Raw genomic sequence first — 25551 nt, forward strand, 5'->3', positions numbered from 1 at the left:
TAAATGGCGGTATTCGTGTTTACTAAATTCATGCCGCACTGCCGTCAAATATTGCACGAAAATGAAAAAACACGTCTTTTTTAGTAGGAAGGTTTTCTCTTATCTTTTGTAACAAACAGTATTCACTTCGCATTCCACAAAAACATATTAATTATAATAGTGCCTACCCGACTGAACGACGCCGGTCGTTAAAATCACCTTAAAGGGATTAGTGACAGTGCAGATTTCCTGTCTGTCTAACACTAACACACGCACAACATAAGAATTCAGACGTGTTTTTTGTCCAACGTATCGATTGATACAATAAAGCGATTAGAATTCTGAAAACAGATTAAAATTTGTCGTCAAGTCTACTTGAGAACGGCCAGTCCACATTTTTGATATTATCTCCCAAAATTCTAAAATCATTATATTACAAACGAGTTATTAAAAAAAATATCATATTTCAATTATTTAAGAAGTTATATTTTAATAATATACTTTGCAGCCCAGATAATCTACTGACCTATGTACCTATTTATACGATAAAAAATATTTTGAACGAACACCAAATGTCGCATATGATATCACAAAAATGTTTATCTTAAATTTCAATTTTCTTTACACAGCAAATACACAGTATATAGCGACATAGCGTAGTATAACGTCGAATACAAAGGAATATTTCCTGTTTATTGTGTCGTTAATCATTATCGGAAATCCATAATAAAGGACAATACTTAATTGATTTTATTTACTTGTGATTATAATATTATTCTGTCTGACTGTAGATAGATAATAAAATTCAAAATGTACTTTTTTCTGAAATATAGAATACACTATATGGACTTAAAAATATGGAGATATAATATAATAATTTATAATTAATAAGCAAATTTCAGTACAAACTTTTAAATTAAATTACCTGTATGAATAGTGAATACTCGATTTGAGCAGTTATAATTTCATATCTTATATACCAGTATTTCTCCCTACAATAGATTTAAAACACAAAATTCTACGAAATTGTGAATATTTCCATTTTAAATGACTAAATTGAATTCGTATTTCTAGAAACATCCATCATTATAGTATATATATCGATCATTTACAAGACATTTACGATGATACAGATATCAAAGTATGTATAACGCAAAATATGATTGATTCAACATTCAACAATGTATTAAAATACCAACAAAAATTTAATCTAATTTCCGGATAAGAATTCATTGTAATAAATTAAAGTGCTATTCCCTAGAAAATATTAACAGTCGTACAATGGTACATAGAAAATAGCTGATAGGTGATGGCATTCAGGTTGTTATGCGATAGTACCATATTAGATAGTTATTTATTAATTTATTACAGTCCAATAAATAAATATTATTATATCAATACAAAATACATTATAGTAGCAAATTATGAATAATATAATATAATCAGTTTTCGAATAATGTGGCGCTAACTGGCGGTATATTTGTGTTTAGTAAAGTAAATGCATGTCGCACTGCCAACAAAAATTGTGTAAACATTAAAATAAACGTCTTTAAAAATACAATTTCAACTTAATATAATACCACTATAGTATAATTTATACTAATACATTTATTGATATTAACAATCATATTATGAATGTCATTGCTTGGCTGTACTTATTAATTAATTTTGAATAAAATACCATTTAATTATTGTTTAATGACTGAATAATAATAATAATAATAATAATAAAAATATTTCTTGAATAAAAAAGTACACAAGCATTTAGTATTTAGAGTGATATTATATGATGAACATTTCTACCACCTACTTTCAACTTTGTCTATAATCACTTTCATATGAAATGTTGATATTTGTAAATAAGTGTTTGCCGCTTTATAGGGAAACATATTTATTTTTTCGATATTTTAACACGTTTGCTCAAAAATATAAAGTGCTAGTGTACTACCTATTACCTATAGTCATAATCATGTACCTATTCATGTACATAGGAAATATTTAAAATTTATTCCAGAAAGACTAGAATAAAATATTTTTAGCTACCACTTCTTTTTAAAACACGAACTCCAGATTCGTTTTGATAAGGTTTCAAGAATAAAAAAGTAGATACCTATGTGTTCCATCTACACACAATTTATAATTACAAACTACTTATAAGTTATAATGGAATATTAATTGTTTTTAAAACGTAAAAATCAATGAAAACATACTTACATACTAATCTATTATTACTAATATTACTACATTGCCATTGGTTATAAATATTGATTTCAATTTATATAATTTATTATGATAAAGATTAGGTACTTATATATTATACAGAGTGATTTTTTTTTATTATGAACCAGTCAATAACTCACAATAATAATTATCGTCAATAAGCACAAGACATTTTAAAATACTTTTAAACTTTCTAGGTTTTACTGTTTTACACTGTGTTAGAAATTTGATACTTTTAACTGTCCCCTTTACAGATTAAACACTTGCAACTTTTGATTTTCAAATACCCATAACAATACCTATTTTCGAAAACGAATATCTTTATAAACATATTACAAAAAAAATAGTTTTAACGTTTACAGTACCAACCTACTTATTATTTGAGTAATCCGTATACGATCTATGAACGTTTAAATATCCATTCAATTTGCTGCTAGTGGACAATTTATAGGTATTTATTCCTATCCTTTAATGCATAGAATAGATATTATAGACTCAGTGTTTGAGGTGGGATAGACGGGGTAGTGATAGGATAGAAAGGTCCGATTAGTATAACTATTATACTTACCTATTACTTCTTATCGGTTATAGTCGTTATAGTCGTTAAATTGACATAACATTTTGATTTGACTTCTGGGTTTGATAACACTGTATAACTATAATATTATATAGAAATATGGTATTATTAATAATTATAATAATTAAATATAAAATATTAGGACCAATATCTTAAAAATTACTTAAAATTATTGCGTGTACAAATAATTTATTAAAGTTCTTAAAACATTAGTGACGTATAATAAGATATTAATGATATTATAGTGAATTGATGATATTAATTAGAAGTCTTCTATTTTTAACTTAAAAATAATTACATAACGAACACCGTAATAAATTATAATGCTTTTTCCCAGAAAAATAAAAAAGTCTGTATACACCACGATATATAAAAGATATTAATATGATAGAATTTGGCTTGTTAGGTAAACTTATAGGTAATCTCGTAGGTATGTAATAGTTAATAACTAATAAGTATTATGATTAACATTTATAATACATTATTTAATAAAATCAGTAGGTACATAAAAAAATTACTTAAAATTATTGCTACTCGAAATAATATACATATATTTTTTTTTAATTGCTTATAGTTGTTTAAGTTTATCTCTATTTTTTTATTTTATTGAATTTGTACCTATATAAAACACATTTATTTATATCAACTTATCTACTGATTGTTAATAATATATTGTTAGTACATTGCATATACATAATAAATATAATATTACAAGATTACAGTCTTTAATAGTTTAATGTATCATAATTCATAATGATTTAGTCTATACCTACATTTAGGAGCGAATAATGAATATAACCAGCCCTAGAATATTGTGGCGCTGACTGGCGCTATTTGTGTTTACTAAATTCATGCAGTCAAAGATTGTGCTATTTTTTTTTTTTTTTTTTTATGAAGTGTGAACAATTTATCATTTTATCTTTTTTTACATAGTAGGCTATAACGGTGTACGATTGCGAACGTACCTATTCGATTTTTGAGTATACAATTGTTCACAGTGCCGGAATAACAAAGATGATGATTTTGAGTTTTGACTATTAACCTTACGATTGTACGTAAAATTGGATGCGTCATTACCAAACTTTTTATACAACAAATTTCAGTTATTTCATGATTATTTTTATAATATAAAAACAGATTACAAAAAGTTACAGAAAGTATTAAAATAAAGAATTCCAAAAAGAAAGAAAAAGAATTACATTAAAAATTAAGAATTACAGGAAGTATAAAAATACATTTATTGCACAGTGCACAGATTTAATGATTAAATTAGCAACATTAATCGAAGAAAATAAATTATTTAATGTTTATAACTTAAGACTTTATTAGGAGAAATTAATAACTAGTATTTACAATTGAGTAGGTACAGTTTAATATAATTCATTTAGTTTTAATTTTTATGCTTATAATCGTTCTGTAGTAAATATGTTTGCCTTGTTTTCTCACATTATAGTCAACTTGGAAGCAAAAACAGAATTTCAAAAATACATAAATTAATAATTATAAAAATAATCATACTTATTCTCCAATCTTTTTATAAATTAACTTATGAGTACCTACATAATAATGTAGATGATACTATAAGTCTAAACCTATGGTTAATTCTAAATGAAATAAATAATATTTTTTGTTAGGTACCAACAATAAATGATTAACAAAAATCAATTTGTATAATTAAACAAAAGTACCTAATACTGTCACTGAAACAACAAAATTTAATAATTATCAATAGATACCATATTTGAATATTTCGGTTTCTATTATAAAACAATAAATATTTTTCAGTACCTATACCTTTACTTCATTCCCCGATGTTTTTATACTCCACAACTATAAAAGTATTACATTTTTCTACTCTGTTACAGTACCTATTTGTATTATACCAATTACATAGTTTTATTGAATTTAATTGCAACTTTGGTATTTAACTTTAATATTTAACCATTAACAGTTATTTGTATGTTTTATAATATAAAAGTCCATATACTTAAGATAGTGATAATATATTTAATTACTAACAGTACACAGTACATCTTTCACATTCATTGAAATTCCATAAAATATAAATTTATGAATTGATAAATATCATACTCCATAATACAATAAAGAATCAATTTTATAACTTTGAATTGTAATTTCTTGTTTTTAGACATTATATTTCTATTTCTAAAAGCTATACTGATTGAATTGTTTGTTTAACTTCATGAAGTATCTACCTATACAACATACATGTACTTAGCTTTGGGTTTTTATAAATTATAATTATTGATCAGCCATCAATTTTAATTACTTTTATATTTATTATCATTACTTATTCTATATTTTTATGAATTTATAATAAAACTTTATTTACACTATTAATTTTATTTATAGTTGATTTCATACTGTTAAGAGAAATAATTTTTTACTTAGTATTAATAAAAACATAATGGTGTTACAACATTTATTTAAAAAATATAATCTATACATAATATTTAAAAAAAATTCTGAATGTCAATAGGGTTTTACTGACTTCAAAAATGTATGTCAAGTACTAAGTCAGTTTAGTGAACATTGATGCCATTATTTGATTAACTGAAGAGATCTTTACTTTTACTTACAACATTAATTTAATAGAAATTCTTAACATAGATCTTTAAATTAATATTTCAAGTTTCCTCTATTTATACATTTAAAATTGATTATGAATATTAAAAATCACAACTTACAACTAAAAATGACATTTTTATCAAAACATTCTTATTTACCTAAATATTTATTGTTTAAATATAAACGAGGACTTTTAAAACTACCTAATACCTATTATATATTTATAAATGAATACATCATATACACCTTTATCAAGGTAATCTAAAAGGCTCAGTGGCGCAACCAGGAGGGTGGACTCCAGGTCCGGACCCTCCCCTTGGCTCGTATTATTAATTGTTATATTACAAATTAATAAATAAAATGCCACTTTGGTTTTTCTTTGAGAAATGTCTATACTAGCATTTAGCATTTATTTAATATTTAAAATAATAATACTAATTAAAAAATATATTGTTAATATAAACATGTATTTTTCATAAAAATTAAGATGGTTTATTTTGTTGGACCACTCCCATGAAAAATTCCTGGTTGCGCCACTGCAAAGGCTTACAAGGTTTTGTAGCTAAAACTACAAATAGGTATGTACTAAATATGCATTTAATTGGTAAAAACTTTGAAATATGTAAAATACAATGAGTGTTATTTTAATAAGAATGATCTTTATGGGAAACAATTCTTACCTGATTTCAAAAAGCTCACTTCAATACATATATGTATTTGCATATAAATCCAGTATATTATATATTAGTATTGAGAATACTAGCCAACTTTGCCCAGCTATCTAAACTCCTCGGAATGTTCTCCCAACAGTCAAAACTGTGATATGATTTACCGTCACCGACATTATCACCAACGACACAGTGATAATCCCTGTATTATTATTACCAAGCTGCTCGACGGTTCATATTCTACCAGTGAGCCGCAGCTCATAGGTTGGGAACCTTTGCGATATACTTACTGAAATAGGATAGTTAAAACTTTCAGTAAAAATAATAGTTCCTAGTATTTACAGTTCTTTTCTAAGGTCTTTATAAATTAAAAAAAAAAGGACAATATAATTTTACAATATTTAAATAATAATATAGAAATATTTACTACAAATTATTTAAATAAAACAATATAATACATTATAGTATAAACAGTATTATTATTATTATTTTGATCTATTGCAAGTATTTTGATGTAAGATAAATGGACAAAATTGTTTATTTAAAAGATAAAAATTGTATTTGTAATAATGCACAAATTTATTCAAATAAATAAATAAAATATTATTTATTTTATAATTGCAATTTACAATTATTAGAACTAAATTCAGTACGAGTTTAAGCATTAATAAATAACAACATTTTTAATTTTCCTATTCATGTTCCAATTATTATAAATAAAAATAATATTGGCTAAAAATTAATCACAAATTAACCTAAAAACAAAGGTAAAGTTTAAAATAGAAATACTTAATTATATGAAGTACAAAATAAAAAAATTAGCACAGTTAGGAATTGATTCTTAAGACATACTAAAGTTTTTTAGCAGATACATAGATTAATTTCAGTATATAACTTCTTATAAAAATTATAAATATAATTATTTTAAACAATTCATAAATATTCTTAGATTCTAAACAGAAAAGGAATGTATTGATTTTACAATGATGTGTTTTAAAAATTACTACTTAGTTGTAGTAACCTGAAACATACTATAGTACGGCCAGCGAAAAATGAGCCGCAATGGTGGCGTTATACTAGTGGCGAATTTTAGCGTAACTAGGGGTTCTCCGTTAGACACTATTAGCGCGCTATTTAAAAAGTCAGATGTCGTTTGTCCCTACATGATATTTTACAATTTTTCGAATCCCTTACGTGAAATGTACTACAGCGTAGTCGTAATACGCCGGCAGCTAGTACTTCCACAACCGTTTACTTGTGACTGTGTGTACGTTTCATCGAGTTGCCTGTACTATAAGTATTTTTTTGTTCGCATTTTTTTTTTTAAAAAGTGTTTTATTTTTGTTATAAATTTATAACAATATTTTTATAATGGAATCTCGACAGAATATTCATTCCCAAACTAAAAAAGTAATTTATAGTGTTTACAGTTGCTTAAAAGTATTGGTTAATGACAAAAATTTTCCCGAATTTGCTCATTTTTTCCGTAAAACTCGGGAAGTAACTACCGAAGCATGTGGTGTTACTTGTTAGCGTTGCAAGTGTCAAGCGAATTTGTGCAGAAGGAAAAAAAATAGAAGACAAACCCATAATTACATTGTTCAAGTCGCCAAAAAAAACTTATAAACGGCTAAAGTATGCTACTGATCTAGATGATTTTGACAACGAAGTTGTAAGAAGAACCGTTCATAGTTTTTACGACAATTGTCAATTTCCAAAAAAAAAAAAAAAATCAAAAATATTGGCAGCAATGAGTGAAAAAATCAATTATCTGGGTTCAAAATCGTCCATGAAAGTCCTTTTAAAAATTTAGATTTTAAATATAAAAGATGTAATGATGGACGTAAATTTTTAATGAAGCAAAATGACATATATGCTGCTCGAGTAAAATTTTTAAGAAAAATCAACGAATTTCGACGTAACAATGATTCAAGGCCAGTTGTTTACTTGGATGAGACGTGGGTAAACCAAAACCATACACGCGGGTACATTTAGCAAAACGCAGACAATACCGAAGGACTCAAGGTACCCATAGGGAAGAGCGGTATGCTCATTGTGTGCCATGCCGGGTCACCGTCATTTGGTTTTGTAAAAAATTCCAAACTGGTATTTCGGTACAAATCTGGTAGTTCAGCAGAGTACCATTCACAGATGAACGCCACAGTGTTTGAATAATGGTTCATCGATATGTTAGGTAATTGTGTAAAATGTGTCTCTAAAAATACTAAAATTAACCAATATTTTTGTTTTTAATCTCTATTAAAAAAACAATTGTACACATATTTTACAAGACGTGTACCATGTATATCAATCAAAAGTATACATTAAGTAGGTATATAGTGTTAATTATAAAAAATAATTAGGTACAAAAATATAATCAAATATTCTTATAATATTAACTCAATGTTTATTTCATATTTTTATACAAATAAAATATATTGATAGAAATTGTATGAATTTAATATACATTATGTGTTGGTACATAATAATATTATTGTACATATTATTATATAATTAAGAATGTTTTAATAGCATTTTTATAAGAAACAGTTGGTTTGTTTTTGAGTTGGTTAGGTATAGTAAATTTATTTTTATCTGGTTTTTAAGCTTTCAGCTTCATTAGTGCGATATAAATCTAGCTATAATATAATATTATATTTTGATAACTTACTGATTTGAGTACGAAAACACGTTCTCCTTAATGTATAGTTTAAATGCGGTTCTTAACTAGACCACATTTATGTGGTACATATCGTTACAATTGTCTGCATCACACTGAAAAATATATTAAAATAAAATTTAAAACTGAACCGTTGTATTTGAATGAGAAATCGTTTAACTTTATTAGGTGCTTGTAAAAATTGAGTTTTTAGTTAATTGTATGCATGTTTACGCTATAATATTCGGCAAGCAATTTATTCATACATTTATACGCCACGTATAATGGTCATTGCTGGAAATTAATGGCGATTTTTCAAAGATGAAGGTTATTCCCTGTTGTCCGAAAAACTTGTTCTATGACCTTTATATTTTACACGTGTGTTCATAATTGATTTTTCTAATTATATATCTATATCCATTTTACCTTACTTACCTAATCTTTCGATACTTATATTTTATTTTTCCGCAAAAAGTCTCAATCAAATAATAACGAATACCCAAATAGGACTATGCCTTGATAAGCCTTAGACTAAACTAATATTTACAATCTCTTTTTTAGATAGATTTTATGATAGTCCAGTTGAATTAATGTTTACTATTTAGAAAAAAAAAAGCTATTTATTATCGAAGAATCCATGTTGCTATGCTTGAATCAGTTGAAACACCCAAAACCGGTAGTCTTATTCAATCATTTTATCTGAAGTTTAGAACAAAATGTATTACCGGAAACAGTACTGTTCCTAAAAGTACATAAAATTAGACTTTTATGTCAAATTGCTCCCGCTACACAAAACCCGGACATTTTAAATATCGATGAAGGATACCAAGACTCAACAGCTACAATAAAAATCTAAGAAATTTAAACTTAACTTAAGCGTCATAGTAGATATTATATTTATTATTTAGCAAATGATGATGGCAGTTAAGTTGATTACAACGATCAGACTCGCGTCAAAAATCGCGTTTTTAAAAAAAAAAAAAAAATAAACAGTACCTTAGACAAAAATTTAACTGAATCTCACACACGAGTAGGTTATACACATACTTCAAAAATAAGGGTACATGTATGCATTTCAAAAGATAAATATTAAATTAATATATTCACAGTAGAGTAAAAATTTAAATCATTAGGCTTACCGTTAGTAATATTTGAAGCACTATTTTCCAAACTCGTTTCCAAATTTGCATTTGTGGTATTTTTTGAAGTTGTATTCTTATTCGATCTTCTAAGATATGCAGGTCTGAAAATATCATAAGAATTAGCTAAATGTTGAGTTATGTATAAAAGCTTAATTTCAAAATTATCTTATTAAAATGCAAGAAAATATAATAAATTAACAGTTAAATAATAAATCGAACAAAACATAAAAATTTGTTCAAATTATAGTATTCCTATTAAAAAAAAATAATTTTATTTAAAACAAATCATAAGATAAAACGATTTTAACGATTACATGATATACATAACATACTTCTTATTTTCATCGTTTGTAGTATTTTCTGAAATTGTTGGAGCGTTGTTTTTCAAAAAAATACCCTGTGATTCTTTAAACTTGTAACTTTCACATAAATTTCTTAAAGATTCGTGTACCAGTCTTTCAAAAAACCCCTTATCATTCGAATTTCGACGAACAGCACGATTTACACGTTTGAAATAATCTATTAATTTGTTTTTTGGCTTAAAAAATATTTTCATACGACTTCTCATGGTACAATCGAGACGAGCAGCAACATCAAATAATTTAATCAAGTAATTACAGTCTGATTGAAATGTGTGGCTTTCTATACAATTAATGAACTTAAGGAATCTTGGTTGGCTTTGCTCGAGATTTTTACAAAACAACTGTACAAGATCTTTAAAGGTATCATTCCAATCCAAATCACGCAACGATGGAATGATAGATAACATGCACATAAATAAGATCAGGGCCATGTTGTAAACATCATATTCATCGATTGAAAATAAGATAGACACAAGACAGTTTTGTAGTGTTGATACAAGGACGATTTTATGATCCTGTAATAATTCAAAATTGAAAATTTTCATTCGGAATAAAGCCTTTTTTTCACTGTAGAAGTTTTCCAATAGTAAACTTGCATTTGCTATATTTGCAATTATTACTATCGTCTTTTGAAGAGGTATACCAAAATATTTGTCAAATAAAAGTGTAAAGTCATACAATTGTAAATCTATTTTATCATTCGAATTTAACATAGCTGTTCTGTTCTTGATAGAACATTTAGTAATTCTGTATTTTTGAAAGTTAATTTTATACATATCATACAATGAAGGTTTTAATATGTCTTTTGGGTGTCGAAGTTGTATTTTTCCGCTCAAATCTTCTGAAGATAGACGATCTTTGGAAATGTTTTTAAAGGGGCCATTGAATTGAAGGCAAGTAGATGATTCATTTTTTAATTTAACATTACTTAACTTTCGTTGCATTGATTGTTTTGAGCTCTGAATACCCGAAGAGGGCGTAGAAGATATGGTATGGGTATATGGTTGTTCGTTACTTAACTTTCGTTTTTTTGATTTTTTCGCGGTCTGAAAACCTGTAGAGGACGAAGAAGATATGGTATGGCTATATGATTGTTCGTTACTTAACTTTCGTTTTATCGATTTTTTTGCTCTCTGAAACCCTAAAGAGGACGAAGAAGATATAGTATGACTATATGATGTTTCGGTTTCCATTTTAATATTATTTAACTTTGGTTTTTGTATTATTTTAGAACTTGAAGAGGATAAACAAGGTGCAGTAGAATTCGCCAGTGATTTCTTTTTTAGATTTACATTTGTTTGATTTGATTTCTGAAATTTTTCGTTGCCTGAAATGTTAGAAGAAGATACAGTAGGTTTTCTAAATGATTCTTTTTCCATTTTGTTATTAGTCATAACATCTGAATCAAGACATTTTTTCATATGTTCCGTTTTGATTGAATCTTTCCTAAAAATTATTTGAATTATAATTTATTTGAAATACATATATTTTATTATTAAAATAAAACGCCAAGGATGGCATTGATGCTTTCTGACAACAATAATTTTTATTTTTGCCATCATTGATGTCTTTATTTACAACTAAATAAAATTGAACTTTTACAATCGCGTTTATTAAATTTCAGTTAAAATTATAGTTCCTAAAAATTATTTTTACATTACTTTTTATTACTAATATCTTATATTTTATTGTGTAAATTATTCTTACAATAATTTTTTCTCAATTAGTAAATATTGTATTATAAATGAGTATGCAGTTATAATGAGTTATTTTAAATAGTGAATAATTTTGTTTTTCTTACAAAGCTTAATATAGATTGGCGTTGATCTTGAAATATACAATATTATTGGGTAGAATTAGAAAGAATTTTATAAGAATTATACAAATCACTTGTAGTGACATCAAAATAATTAATATCTTAATATCAAAGTTATTAATTATTACTAGGCACATAGGAATATAAAATAAAATTATACATTTTGTGGTATGTTAAACAAGGATAGAAATACCTAAAGTATTCGCTATCTCTTTTAACATTTTCACTCGAGCAACACTGCATGATGAGTGTTCCAGTTATCATATAATTCAATGTGCACAACTAATAGTATTTTAAAAGGTTATATATTAAGGTTATTTAGTATTCAGTATTTAATTACATCAATGAAAATCTCAGAGAATATTCTTAAATCAAAATTCTTATAAATTAGGTGTACTCTTGTCATATTAACAAAAATTTGTTGATATTTTGTAAAATGATAATAACTATAATAATAACTGTTTAAGGTTAGTGCCTAACCTAAATATAAATTTTCTTATATTTTTAAAAGTCGTCAAATTTAAAATATTTAAACTTAATTATACATATTTTAATTTTTTTAAAATACTCTTTCATATATTATGAGTTTTAACTTTGAGTATGATTATTGAGGACAATTATTCTAATTATTTGAGTTGTTTCAAATAAAAAGTAAATTTAAATAATGAAGCTAACTTTTAATACTTAAAAACTTCATTATTAACTATTTGAGAACTTTAAAAAAATATATCTCTCTCTAAAAATTTAAAACAGAAAAACACTTTGTAATCAGTTAAGAAATGACAACTATACTTGGTAAAAATAGTTTAGGCGCTTTATTTAGTAAACTAATAAACTAGCATTACTAAATGGTATAAAAAATATATATAAATTCAAAAATTTAAGTACTTACGTTGTCATAACATGAATGTCTTCTTCTGTTAAACGTTTGACAAAAACATAAGGTGTACACATTAAAAGTTGCTCAATAATTTTTAGAGTTTTCTGATGATTATTAGGATTCATTGTTCTGAAAAATAAAAATTTTATAATTTTAAATGTATCATACATTTTCAATTACAATTTGAATAAGCAGTGCAATAATAATCATTTTTATTACATATTTTTGTAAATTTATAATGTATAACTACACTTTTAGTGAAGAATGTGACAAATATAAGTGTATGCCGTATGGTAAGGGACGCATAATTGTACCTTGTCAATAAGTATCAGATCCAGAGATATAAATTCAGCTGATAAATTATGTGACTTAAATTTTAAAAGAAAACAAAGAAAATTGCTATAATATAAGTCCTTATGAAATAATCCAATTTTTTATAATTTAATTTATAAGTTATAACTCACGTATATTTTAAGTCGATAAAGATATTGCAATCACTTAATATTTTTAAATCTCAGAGAATAAGTAGTTCTCTATTGTTTTAAAAATTATATAAGAAATAAATATAGACGTTTTTGCTAACCTATATTTATAAATTTTTACTTATCATTAGCACACACTTCTAGCATGATTATAGCAATATTATTCAGTTTGTGTATAATGTATAATGTTAAACTGTTATCTATAAAATGTTATTGAAGAAATTATTTTTAGTATTAACTTTTTTACCTAACTCAATTGAGTCTAATTATCAATTGGGCTTCAGTTTATTTTGTAAAATACAACTAAAAGGACTAAATAATGTCAATTTAAAACTTATTATTGAAATATAAAAATAGATTTAGTAACTCCTATACATAAAGGAGGCAATAAATTAAATCAGTAGTTCTCAACCTTTTTTTATTCATGCTACTTTTAACTACTAGAATCAAACACTGCATCACCTTAATGTAAAAATATTAAACAATCTTAGCTGTATATTTAAAAATTAAAATTTTTTTTTCTTTTTCTCATTGATTTTTCATGACACCTCTAAGCTGGATCCAAGTCACCCAGGCTAAGAACTACTGAATTAGATATTTCAAATTATAGACCAATATCTTTAAAAAAAATACCCTGAAGCAAATACAGGTCTTCCAACATCACAATATAGTTTTAGAGATACCATTGGGACAGAAGATGCATTAACATAAATTTCTAGTAATATATATTTAAACATGAAAAAAATTAAGTATCTTTAAAGACATAAGTTAAGCGTTCAATAGTATCTCTCATAGTTAATAATTAAATATTCTCAAATCAATAGGTATAGTTTACAAGTCATTTAATCTATTTATATTATATTTATAACATAGAATATAAATTAAAATCACAAATACTCTAAGTAATGGACTAGAAATTTAAAATAGTATTTTACAAGACACAGGTTTACCTTCCATTCTGTATATTATACATATAACTTATACTAGGTAACATATAAACACAAGGCTAATTATTATATTATACAAACAATACAGTTTTAATTATACTAAAAAGTAGTTGGGAAAGAGCTATTCAAAGATCTGAGTCAGACATATACAAAATAAATTAATGGTTTAAAACTTAACCAAATATAAATACATAAAAATCAATAAAGAATTGAAGTCTAAATTATGATAACATATGTGAGGTGATTAAAAAAATAGTTTCAAATATCTAAGAAACAGTGCTTGATTTGGAAAAAACAAGAAAGGGAACTTAGCAGGTATTGGATTAACGATCGTTCCATACAAAATTTATATTTACTGTCACATTACCGTGGGAGGGTTTTCATTATAGTAAATGTTGCATTCCCAGTGTTCTGTTTTAAATAGAAGGGATACGCTAAAAAAACTTATAAAAAGAAGGGAGACTCCCTTACTTCTATCACTGTTATTAGATTTGAATTGAGATAATTTTTTAAAGTTTATTGTTTGTATACTTTGTACAAAAAATATTTTCTATAACAATGCTATTTTTAAAATATTTAGTCCTCAAATTTATATCTTATTTAAGCTGTTATATTAATTTAATTAAGTTAAAAAACCTTATGTGAAATAACCTATTTACTAAAAAATCATCAAGCCAGTGATATTGAATGAATTAAAGAACCTTTTGTTGATTCTGGAGTAGAAATAACAATAGCAATGATTGTTAGTAGAGGAGTTAATTCAAAACAACTATCTACTCTAAGTAATATCAATTTTTGGAATAGGTACTTTAATTAATAATTTCTTTATTACGGAATAAATTTCAATAACAATAATAACAATATAATAATAATCTATAAGTTGTAAATAGTTTAGAAAGTAATATTTAAATAACAATAATAATAAGAAAAAGAAAAAGCTTATCGATAGTAGGTACTCAAAGAAACAAATCAAAATGTAATACAGTATTACCTGCAGACATGAGTTTATTATTATTATTATTATTATTTATTAAACACCAAAACGGCCAATTCTACATAGGTTAACGAATATGGTATAGGAATAATAAGCTAGCACACACAAATTATTAAATACAGAAATAATTTAAATAGCAATAATTCATTGTATACATATTAATATATTATAATATAGTTAAATAGTATTTTAATAAAAGTAAAGTAGAAGCAACGGTCTAAAAACTGTCGGTTGTTAGCAGCTCTGAGCATGCGATGTAGAGTATGATTGTGCCCATAAGAGGTCAGGTTTATAGTTTTTTAAATTGAAATAAGGCATAAAAAACATTACTAGTTTATAATGCTAAATGTTGTAATTACAATATCCTTAACAAATGTAGAAAGAACATTTTCTAAAAAAATTGTTTAGTAGTGTCTACTACTATAATAGTAATCCTCAGGGACATACGCAGAAAAAAATTTTGGGGAGTGTTTTTGAAAATAAGTTATTGAAAAATATAACATTTTTTTTCAAATTCTTTTGTACCCATCACATTAATATACAATAAATATTATTTTATTTTATTTATAAATCCTGTTTAAGTATTTTTATTTTATTCAAATTATATTAATTATTTTAATTTGTTAGCATAAAATGTATATTATAAAAACCAAATACTTCGGGGGGTGTTTGAACACCCAAAACACCCCCTTGTGTCCCTGGTAGTCCTATTTATTGTTAGGTATAATTCTGTCACTGATACACTGTATTTTTTTTTTTTTGAGTACCTACTAGAGAAACTTTCATATTCTCTATAAAAATAAAATTGTCTAAGAAATATACTTATTAGTAACTTTAGATACTTTAGAGAGCTTACCAGATTATAAATTCTACAACAAAGATAAAAATTGGTGATCCTTTTTTTATATCCAAGACTGAATACAATATCCAATGGTTGGCTTTATATTATACACTTTTACACAGTCTGCTAAAAAACAGAAATAGATTATAAATGCTGTGCGTAATTTATTAAAATGCTACAACAAGTATTAATTGTTATTAGTGCCTGTATAAATAGAATTATTACCTACATAACTTTACATAATCTACTATGTGGTACCTATATAAATATCTACTATACATACGTAAGTGAGAAGAATGTATCCGCTAACCCGATCAGCTACTGTTTGGTACGGATGAAATAAAATACAGTTGACTGAAAAATAAAATCGAACGAAAGACAATTAATAATTAACGAGAAAAGAATTTGTAATCGTATACAAACATGGTCGGGAACGGCCAAGTAACGAAAAGGAAGCCTGATAAGAAATCGATTGAATTATCGATTGAAAATATCGTAATACCTACCTAATAGCATTGATTATGAAATACTATAGATTGCTCACTGTAGATGAATTCTGTAAATCGATAAGGATTTAACAGATTTTAACGATTCGATAAATGTCGTGTAACGCTGTAGAGCGGCCCTGACTTTGTATATTATTAAATTGTTGTACCTACTTATACCCATATAAAAAAATCGTTGTCGATATAATAGGGTCTGACTAGTCCAAGTAGGTATGATATTGTTAGTCTGCGCAGTTGACGTTACAATCAGTGGCGTATTTACAAGGGGATATGGGGGGATAGATTCCTCGCCATTGGTCTTGTTTTTTACTAGTAAGATTAATAATATCGTACGTATATCACAGCATTACAGAGTAAAATTATTGAAAACGCTACATTTTATTATAAATATAATATTGAATATTGATTTATTAAGAATTTGGAAATATTATGGTTGATGCCCGCATAGTCTATACACGACTTACTGCTAAATATTGAAAATAATTCGTATCGTAAATTGTAAAATGCGTCAATCGCCATTATTAGGGCTGGGATTTTGATAATCATATTGTAGGGCAAATAGTAAAGGCATGTACATATAAATAGGCATTCTAAACAATAAATTCCAATAATCCAATAGTACCTATACAAAATGATAATCAAACTCAAGCACTAAAATGTGAGTTATTACTTATTATATTTATACTTATTAAGGGTGATACGGGACCTATGGGACATACTGTATAACCACTATAACCCAAGCGATATAAGGCTATAATAGTAAAGCGAGCAACGGGTTAATCATCATATTATTATACTACAAATTACTGCTTAATACAATAAGTGTCTGTACACAACAATGCAGTACACCAAAAGCTCTGACACACCTCGCATTTTAACTTATGTTATTATGAAATATGATTTATAATTAATAAAGCTCAATATTATTACCTCCAGGCACGGCGCCAAGGGGGGGGGGGGCGAGGGGGGGCAATCGCCCACCCAGTATAAGTTATCGCCCTGCTCTCGCCCCCCCCCCCCCAGATATTTTAACTCCTATTAACTGGTGTGTGACCGTGGAGCATTAGACAAAGCTATAAGTTCCCCAACTGTTATAATATAAATTATACTAACAGATATAGCAATGCTTTCAATTGAAAAAAACATTTCCAAAAACTTAGATATGGAAAAGGTTGTGGACAAGTTTGCTGCTGCTCATCACAATAGAAAAAAAATGCTTATTTAAATTATTTTCTTATTTAAATCTTACTTTGAATTTATTGTATTTTTATTTTTAAATATTATTATTATGTATCTATTAAATTTATCTTATAATATGTAGAAATGCACTTATACAATTAAAAATGTTTTCATATTTAAATTTTTCTAATTATTATTACCTATAGATTAAATTATGTCTAATGCTGAAATGCAACTATACTGTTAAAATGTTTTTATATTTAAAGTTTAGGTCCTTCAATTGTATTTTTTATTTTTTCAAATATTACTATTATGTAATAAATTTATGTTATATGTAGAAATGCACTTATACAGTATTACAGTGTTCACTGATACATAAATCATTACCAAACATTTTTTTTATTGTTATTGAAATAAATTAAATTATTGAACTTGCCCCTTCAAAAAATTTACTTGCCTTTTACCGCCCCCCCCCCCTAGAAAAAAAATTCTGGCGCCGTGCCTGATTACCTCTACGGCTCTACCTACACAATTTAGTTACAATAATTATTAAGTCCACAATAGAACAAAAAATAGCAAGATACGTATAAAATAATATTAATGAATAATAACTTCATTTTCCTTTCCATTTTTACACAGGTAGTCTTAGGGCTGTATGTAATATCATTGCAACGACCTACGGGTATGTTAAAAATATTGTTATATTTATGTAAATGTTTGTCATATTAATTTAATGGGTCGTATATTATTATTTTTGTTAGATAGTATAATTATTGTGGCATTAAAACTTAGGCTATAGTTAAAACTTAGCTTTTTTTTTTATAAATTCATATTTGTTAATTTGGTTTTCTGTTTATTATGTCTTAATATTTCTAATGTATAGTCTATTATACAAACTATTGTGTAATTATTTGAGTACTTCTAAGTTTTTTTTTATAGATATCAATAATAACCTTAAAATGAAATATTACTTATTAGTATTCAACCAAGGCCATAGTAAACGTACGATAATCGTTTTATGGTAAGATCCCATTTGTTAGGACGCACAAAAAATGTATATTGGTTAATCCACTAGGTAAAATACAGTACACGATTGTCGGTATTCACGGGGCGGGAAAGAATAATAATTACGTATAGGTACGTCCGTATTAATCATAACGATAAACATGAGAATAGATAGTTTATTATTTTATTCAATCTTTACCGACAAACTAAAGCGACAATATTAATACTTTAGATAATTGAGGTGTAAAATTCTGTGTCATTTAAAAAATTAATTAATAAATGTTTATAGCCAATACAACTTATAGGTAATAACCTAGTGCATTTTCTCTTTTAATATTTAGTCTAGCTTTGTGTATTCCTAATAAAAGTTGACATCCAGCAATTTCTTTCATTTTTTTTTCACGTAGCAACTGATCATTAATTATTTCCATTTTAGCTAATTCATTTTTTAATTTGATAATTTCTTCACAGCAATTCACGTCACCGTTTTGAGTCTGAGAATTCTTATTGAGGTATAAAAATATCAACATTGAATTTAATAATCACATAATTTTCTTACCTCAAATATCGATTGGATTTTGGGTTTATTTACCGTTAAATTGTCTCCTGAGTTGTTAACATCAGTTTGTATCTAAAATAGATTTTAGAAATATTGAAAACTCACAATTAATTTAATATAAACTATAGATATTATTTATCTATAAGCTATATAAATCTTCTCAAGTATAAAATGTTTAGATTCATAAAGTAAACACTACACAGCACATAGTATTAAGTATAAATAAATTTATGAGGATATAGGTATAGAATCATAGGATTCATATAAATATCTTATTTATTATTGTACGATATTTTAAATATTAACAAGTATGCTCTTTGAATAAATGCTTTATTTATATACATACCATACGTAATATAGGTATGCAGGTATGCTGCTTAAGGAAAATTCTCGAGATGCAAAAAAATGTATATTTTTAATTAAATTTATAATTAACACTCGATTTTCTTACCGGGTCAATTGGTCGGTTTTCGCATTTATTTATCGTCGGAACATCTTCAGAATTATAATCAGTTTGTGACTAAAATACAATTTTGGAATAATTAAAACTTGCTATTTTTGTTAATACATTATAAATTATAGGTACATATTAAACTTTTAAATAAATTAAAGCCTTAAAATTATAAATTCATCAGGTTTAATTTATAAGATGATAAAATAAGTAGGTAAACAGTAAAAAATGTATTTTTAATTATTATTTGTTATAGTTAATTGTTTCAACTAACTATTAACATATACCTATAAACGTTGTAATATACTTAATTTAATTATGATACATGCTGTTTTAGAGCGATTAAAGAGATACAAAAAAATATATATTGGGATTTAATTTATATAAAGTCACATTCGCACGACTAGTGTATTTACCAAATACGATAATAATTGTACATTTGACTAGGGGCTATGATATATGATGTTCAAACGGTTGGCGTACTTGACAAGACGTATTACAAGCATATTGGCCGTTCCTTTGACTTGTGTCACACTTACTGACAATCCTCGGGAACAACACGTCAACACCAGTGACAAATAATTTTACAAGTATGACGATCCAACGGTATAACCAGTAAAATCACCAACACCAAATATTGGCTAAGTACACCAGTCGTAGGAATGTGGCTTATTAATGTTAATACACGTTTTTTTACCTTGCAAATCGGTTGATTTTCGCATTTATTTACCGGACAATCTCCTTTTGGACTTGAATCAGTTTTTGACTAAAACACAATTGTGAAATATTTAAAACTTACAACTTATGTTAATATGATATAGTATTATACATGTTAATATTTAAATTGTTTCAAAACTTAAAAATTATTAATTCATTATACAGTAAAAGTATAATGAAGTACCTATATAAGAATATAAATTATAAGATATTACAATATAAACGGTAAACAATGCCTTTTTATTATTATTTACTATTGTTAATTGTTTTAACTAACTATTAACATGTATAAACTTTGAAAAATGCTTCATTTAAATATACATGCTAGTTATTTTAGATCTTTTAGGGCAATAAAAGAAATCTGAAATACACAAAAATATATGTTGGGGTTTTAATTTTATAGTATTATTATATAGGTACACGATTTTCTTACCTCGCAGATCGGTCGCTTATCACATTTATTTACCGGACAATCTCCTATTGAATTAGAATCAGTTTGTGACTAAAATACAATTTTTAAATATTTATGTTAATATATTGGTATTTAACACATTTATATTTTAAAACATAAAAGTATAAGATTCAATGGATAAATATTAAATATATATTAAACGTATATAATATAATAAAATTTATAAGATGATAAAATAAATGATTTATATTGTTATCTTAATTTTTTGTTATTATTTATTTCTGTAAATCGTTTACGAGTACTTTTTCACATTAAAATAATGTTATTTTTTTATACATTTACCTACCTACATACTGCTTTTAAAGCAATTATTATGATTTAACTGAATATTTTAAATTCAATCATCCTCAGTGATAGTGTGATACCTATGTTAGGTTCAAAGTTCAATAACTATCCACTTAAAGAATATGTAATACATAATAACTAATAAATAATAATTTTAAATGTATACCCAATTAATTTGACTTACACAAGTACAAGAATCAATTGGTTTATCTTGGACTGTTTTTTGATATGAACCGAACGAAATAAATCCAAACATTTTTTTTAAAGATGAGTAAATATATTCTAAGTAATTTGTTGCTTTGTCTTGATCTGGCGAATCGACATCCAACAACTAAAGCAAAACTCAAAAAACTATTAAGCTGTTTAAAAGTTGATATTTATTAATAATTATTTAATAACATTGTAGTTAGGTAGGTCATCTTAAAATAAATTCACTAGTACCTATGTTAAAATCGACAATTTACAGCATTACAGCAACGACATATTTCAAATTTGTTTTGGGGGGTATTAACTTAACTTTTGAAATTTATACAAACACTGAATGTGTTTAGGATCAACACGATTTAAACATAACATACACTGTACATAGGTATTTAGATATACTCTTGACAAATCCTGTCTCCTGATCATGTAAAATTGCTTGAAAATGGGAAATAAATAGAAAACTCAATGTTCATAGGAATTATCTGATTTTATAATAATATTACCTAGGTATCTTGTGGTGTTATGAGCTCTAACGGTTAGGTAACTATGTACTAAAAAAATAAATATAGAAATTATTAATAATGTGTATTACTAATATATAAAAAAATAAATGGTTTATTATATTATAGGTCTTTAAGCTATCTGAAAAAAAAATTATAAGCACTAATTATTATATTTTATTTCTTTTCCCTCACCAGGAGATTTGAAATTAATTGTATCCACTTTTAAACTTACATTTTAGTTTGAATAGAAACATACAATGTATGTTACTGATAGAATCACAATTATTGCAAAAAAAAATTGTTAATATTAATATTTTTAATACCAAAATTAAAACATCGTAACTAATGACTGACTAAATGTCCATATAAGCAGGTTAAATAAGTTTTTTTATATGTATTATTTTTTTGATGATTTATATTCTACCTAAGTATAATGCAACTACTGAATCTCCTGTTAAGCAAATTAACCTAAAATTATGCATTGTTAAAATAATTTGCAAAAACAAAATAAATCAAAATAATATTGGAAAAGCTTTACTTCACCTTGAAAATTTCATCATCATCCATGTACATTTTAAGACAGTTTACTAATCCGTTTATAATGTTGCACTGGTTGTTTAATAATGATTCGTCAATTGTGTTGTCCTAATAATATCATAATAAAACAGTTAAATATTAAAAAAGTTACCTATTTCCTAACAAAAGAAAATTTATTCAACCTATTAATTATACATTTAACATTACAGTGTATATTTTGTGGGAGACTCGGAATATTTATTAGAGCTGAAAAAACACAAAATTGCTTCATTGTATAAAAATGTAATATAAAAAAATTGAAATATTATCTGACCATATCTTATTCCAATAGTATAAGTGTAGGTAATAAAGTATATAATAAATAATAATTAAATGTTTATTTAACAAATATTAGTATATAAGAATCAACTCACACATTCGATGAGTGGTTGCATGTTATTAGTGTAACATGATCCATTCGAAATCGAGTCCAACAGCTGAAAAATAATAGAGAATATAATTTTAAAAGATATGAGAATATGAGAATTTTTCTGTAATTTATAAAAAAATTAAATAAAACGATCATATTTTTTTTTATCATATCCTAACTAAAACTTGAAATAATAAATAGTTTTATTTGAATATATATAAAAAAAGCAATAATTGTTTATAATTATTAGGTTTTAAGTTATGTAATATAGACTAGATATTTTTACCTTTTTTATCCCTAAAACTAAACTTATAGGTATGTAAAATTTTAAACCTGAAATATAATGCAAACTATAGAAATTTGACTTCTTCTTACATAGGTTAGGTTAGGATAGATTTGGTTATATTTTTAAGTTTCATTAAGTCTATTGCGTCCTTGTTTACGCCTATATTAGAATATGATAAGGATGTATAGAATCCTTTAAATGCTGCTGCTAAAAAAATAATATGTGATTAAACGTTTTCAATTGAAGTTTTTTCAATCTATTGTATCCTAAAAATATTATCACTAATTCACTTATCTCATTCATAAATATATTTACGTCCTATTCTAAACAATACTTTATTTCAAATGTTCTCACCAATTAAGTCGATTGTTTTTTGTCTTCTTAATAATAGTAATTAAGAACCCCGTACTCATCAACTTGTAACAGTTTTACACACACGTTATATCATATGCTTTTTATAATCCCATTAGATTAGGTTGGGTTGAACTAATATTATAATTTAAATTCTCCTAAGATTTGTATCATATGAATTGCCAATGTGAAAAGCCCTATTTTATATTTTAAATAGCCTGATTTTTAAAGAGAAATTTTTCATAAAATATTTAATAGTTTAAATTAAAAATATTTCTTGTAAAAAAATTGAAATTAACATGGGCTTAGGTAACAGGAAAAAAATCTATATTTGTACAAATTTTCATGTACAAATTAAAAACTAATGATTTGCAAAAACGAATTTTTTCATCATTATTTTTAAAACAATAAAAATAGGTATCCAAAAAAATAAATAAATATTTTGATAAATTCTAAACTAGTATTATACTATAAAGTAAAATTGTTTGTACTAAATTAAACTTCCTAAAGCATAAATAACTTTATTTAATCTTACTTGATCCAATTGAGTATCGCTAGTAAAAGTTTTCACACGTTTTTTTAATCTTTCGATAATTTTTTCTAAATCTCTGTCTAATGACTTTTGCATACATTTTTTGAATGGTAAGAATACACTTTTCGATTTTTTTACCTAAGTAAAATACATCTCAATTTTACTGCGTAAGGATTATCAACAATCGCTATGAGCACAAGAATTTACTATATTATAGTAAAAAATCTAATAATTAAACATTGAAAAATACATTTTCAAATATTTTAAACTGTAATAATGATAAAAAGTCACTGTTTACCTGACCAGAATATTCATAAAATGCTTCTCTTATGTCATTGAGATTAGTTGCCCAATGTCGATCATCTATAAAATCATTTTCAAAGATATTTTTTTCGGAACATACCTAAATATATAAAAATTAATTATGAGATAATATTATGATAAAAAAAAAATTTAATTTCTTCGAAAATGTGATAAACTAAACAATTTATTTTATTTTGTGTCGAACACGGAAATATACAAATAGGGTTGAGTAGAAAAATGGCAAGTATGATATTTGTCATAAATGAAACAAACACATTTTATATTATGAGTGAAATTATTCAGTAAAAATGTTACTTGATGTGTTTGGCAATCGTAAAATGCTTTCATAGCTTTAATCGGATTTGCTGACCAAAGCTGATGCTCCTTACATTGAATTATAGTCATTATGGTTTCAATATTTTCTAAGTAGACAAACTTAAACTATTTAAATTTGAAATGAAATTACTGATTTAGAATACAAAATGTCGGTACAATTTAGTATATTAGGTATAATTCTTATATTTCTATTATTTATTATATTTTGTAACCTAGAGAAACTGAAATATATAAATTAAAAAAAGGCAAACAATTTATTGATTATTACCAAGAAAAAATTGTAACTAACTGACTTTTATTTATAACTTTATACTAGAAAAATATTTTGAAAGTAGCGTATCGCTACAACACGACATACGTCTTATTATATAATAAGATAATATACCTACTAATAAATATTACTTAAATTAATGCAGGTATTTACTATTTATGTAATACTTGTAAAAACAAAAAGGACATTATTGAAAAACGAGAATATTTATAGTTAACAGACAAAATAAATTTTGCATGTTTTTTTGTTGTGCTTAACTAGCGTAATTAGGGAATACTGTGTAGAAACTTAAAATGTTTTATTAAATATTTATAATAGCATTTTCTATAGGTACATACATGATATAAATAAATAATGTTTGAAATGTTTCACTTTTCTTACATTTTATTTTTAATTTAGGTATGATAAAATACTTGTTAGTTGTTTGAAATTCAGAAAGCATGAAAATTGAACACAACGTTTTTCAAAAATTATTCTTACAAAAATACA

General features: G+C 25.4%; 2 protein-coding genes across 8 annotated transcripts; both read right to left on the bottom strand.

Annotated features, from left to right (window-relative positions):
- Positions 1-6021: 6021 nt before the first annotated feature.
- On the bottom strand, positions 6022-17578 carry LOC114121449 (uncharacterized). Of its 4 annotated transcripts, XR_007606155.1 has the most exons (7): positions 16440-17577; positions 16172-16279; positions 12905-13021; positions 10167-11642; positions 9832-9935; positions 8705-8808; positions 6022-6322 (listed from the first exon to the last, which is right to left on the bottom strand). XR_007606155.1 is itself a non-coding variant. In XM_027983795.2 (6 exons), exons 3-6 carry the CDS (start codon positions 13015-13017, stop codon positions 8804-8806), a joined length of 1698 nt encoding a protein of 565 aa, XP_027839596.2. In that variant the 5' UTR covers positions 13018-13021; positions 16172-16279; positions 16440-17577; the 3' UTR covers positions 6866-8803. The 4 variants fall into 4 exon arrangements, 3 of the variants coding, with proteins under 3 accessions (XP_027839596.2, XP_027839598.2, XP_050063560.1); XM_027983795.2 differs by lacking the exon at positions 6022-6322 and having other exon boundaries at positions 6866-8808; XM_027983797.2 differs by lacking the exon at positions 6022-6322 and having other exon boundaries at positions 6866-8808; positions 16172-16282.
- A 1430-nt stretch (positions 17579-19008) lies between these two features.
- On the bottom strand, positions 19009-25000 carry LOC114121451 (uncharacterized). Of its 4 annotated transcripts, none has more exons than XM_050207831.1 (11): positions 24771-25000; positions 24451-24555; positions 24156-24290; positions 22988-23050; positions 22581-22682; positions 21515-21661; positions 21007-21075; positions 20554-20622; positions 19857-19925; positions 19439-19477; positions 19009-19340 (listed from the first exon to the last, which is right to left on the bottom strand). In XM_050207831.1, exons 1-11 carry the CDS (start codon positions 24858-24860, stop codon positions 19146-19148), a joined length of 1083 nt encoding a protein of 360 aa, XP_050063788.1. In that variant the 5' UTR covers positions 24861-25000; the 3' UTR covers positions 19009-19145. The 4 variants fall into 4 exon arrangements, with proteins under 4 accessions (XP_050063788.1, XP_050063787.1, XP_050063786.1 ...); XM_050207830.1 differs by having other exon boundaries at positions 19009-19349; XM_050207829.1 differs by having other exon boundaries at positions 19406-19477.
- Positions 25001-25551: the final 551 nt, after the last annotated feature.

The sequence above is a fragment of the Aphis gossypii genome, chromosome X (assembly GCF_020184175.1).
Source record: "Aphis gossypii isolate Hap1 chromosome X, ASM2018417v2, whole genome shotgun sequence".
NCBI classification, from domain to species: domain Eukaryota; kingdom Metazoa; phylum Arthropoda; class Insecta; order Hemiptera; family Aphididae; genus Aphis; species Aphis gossypii.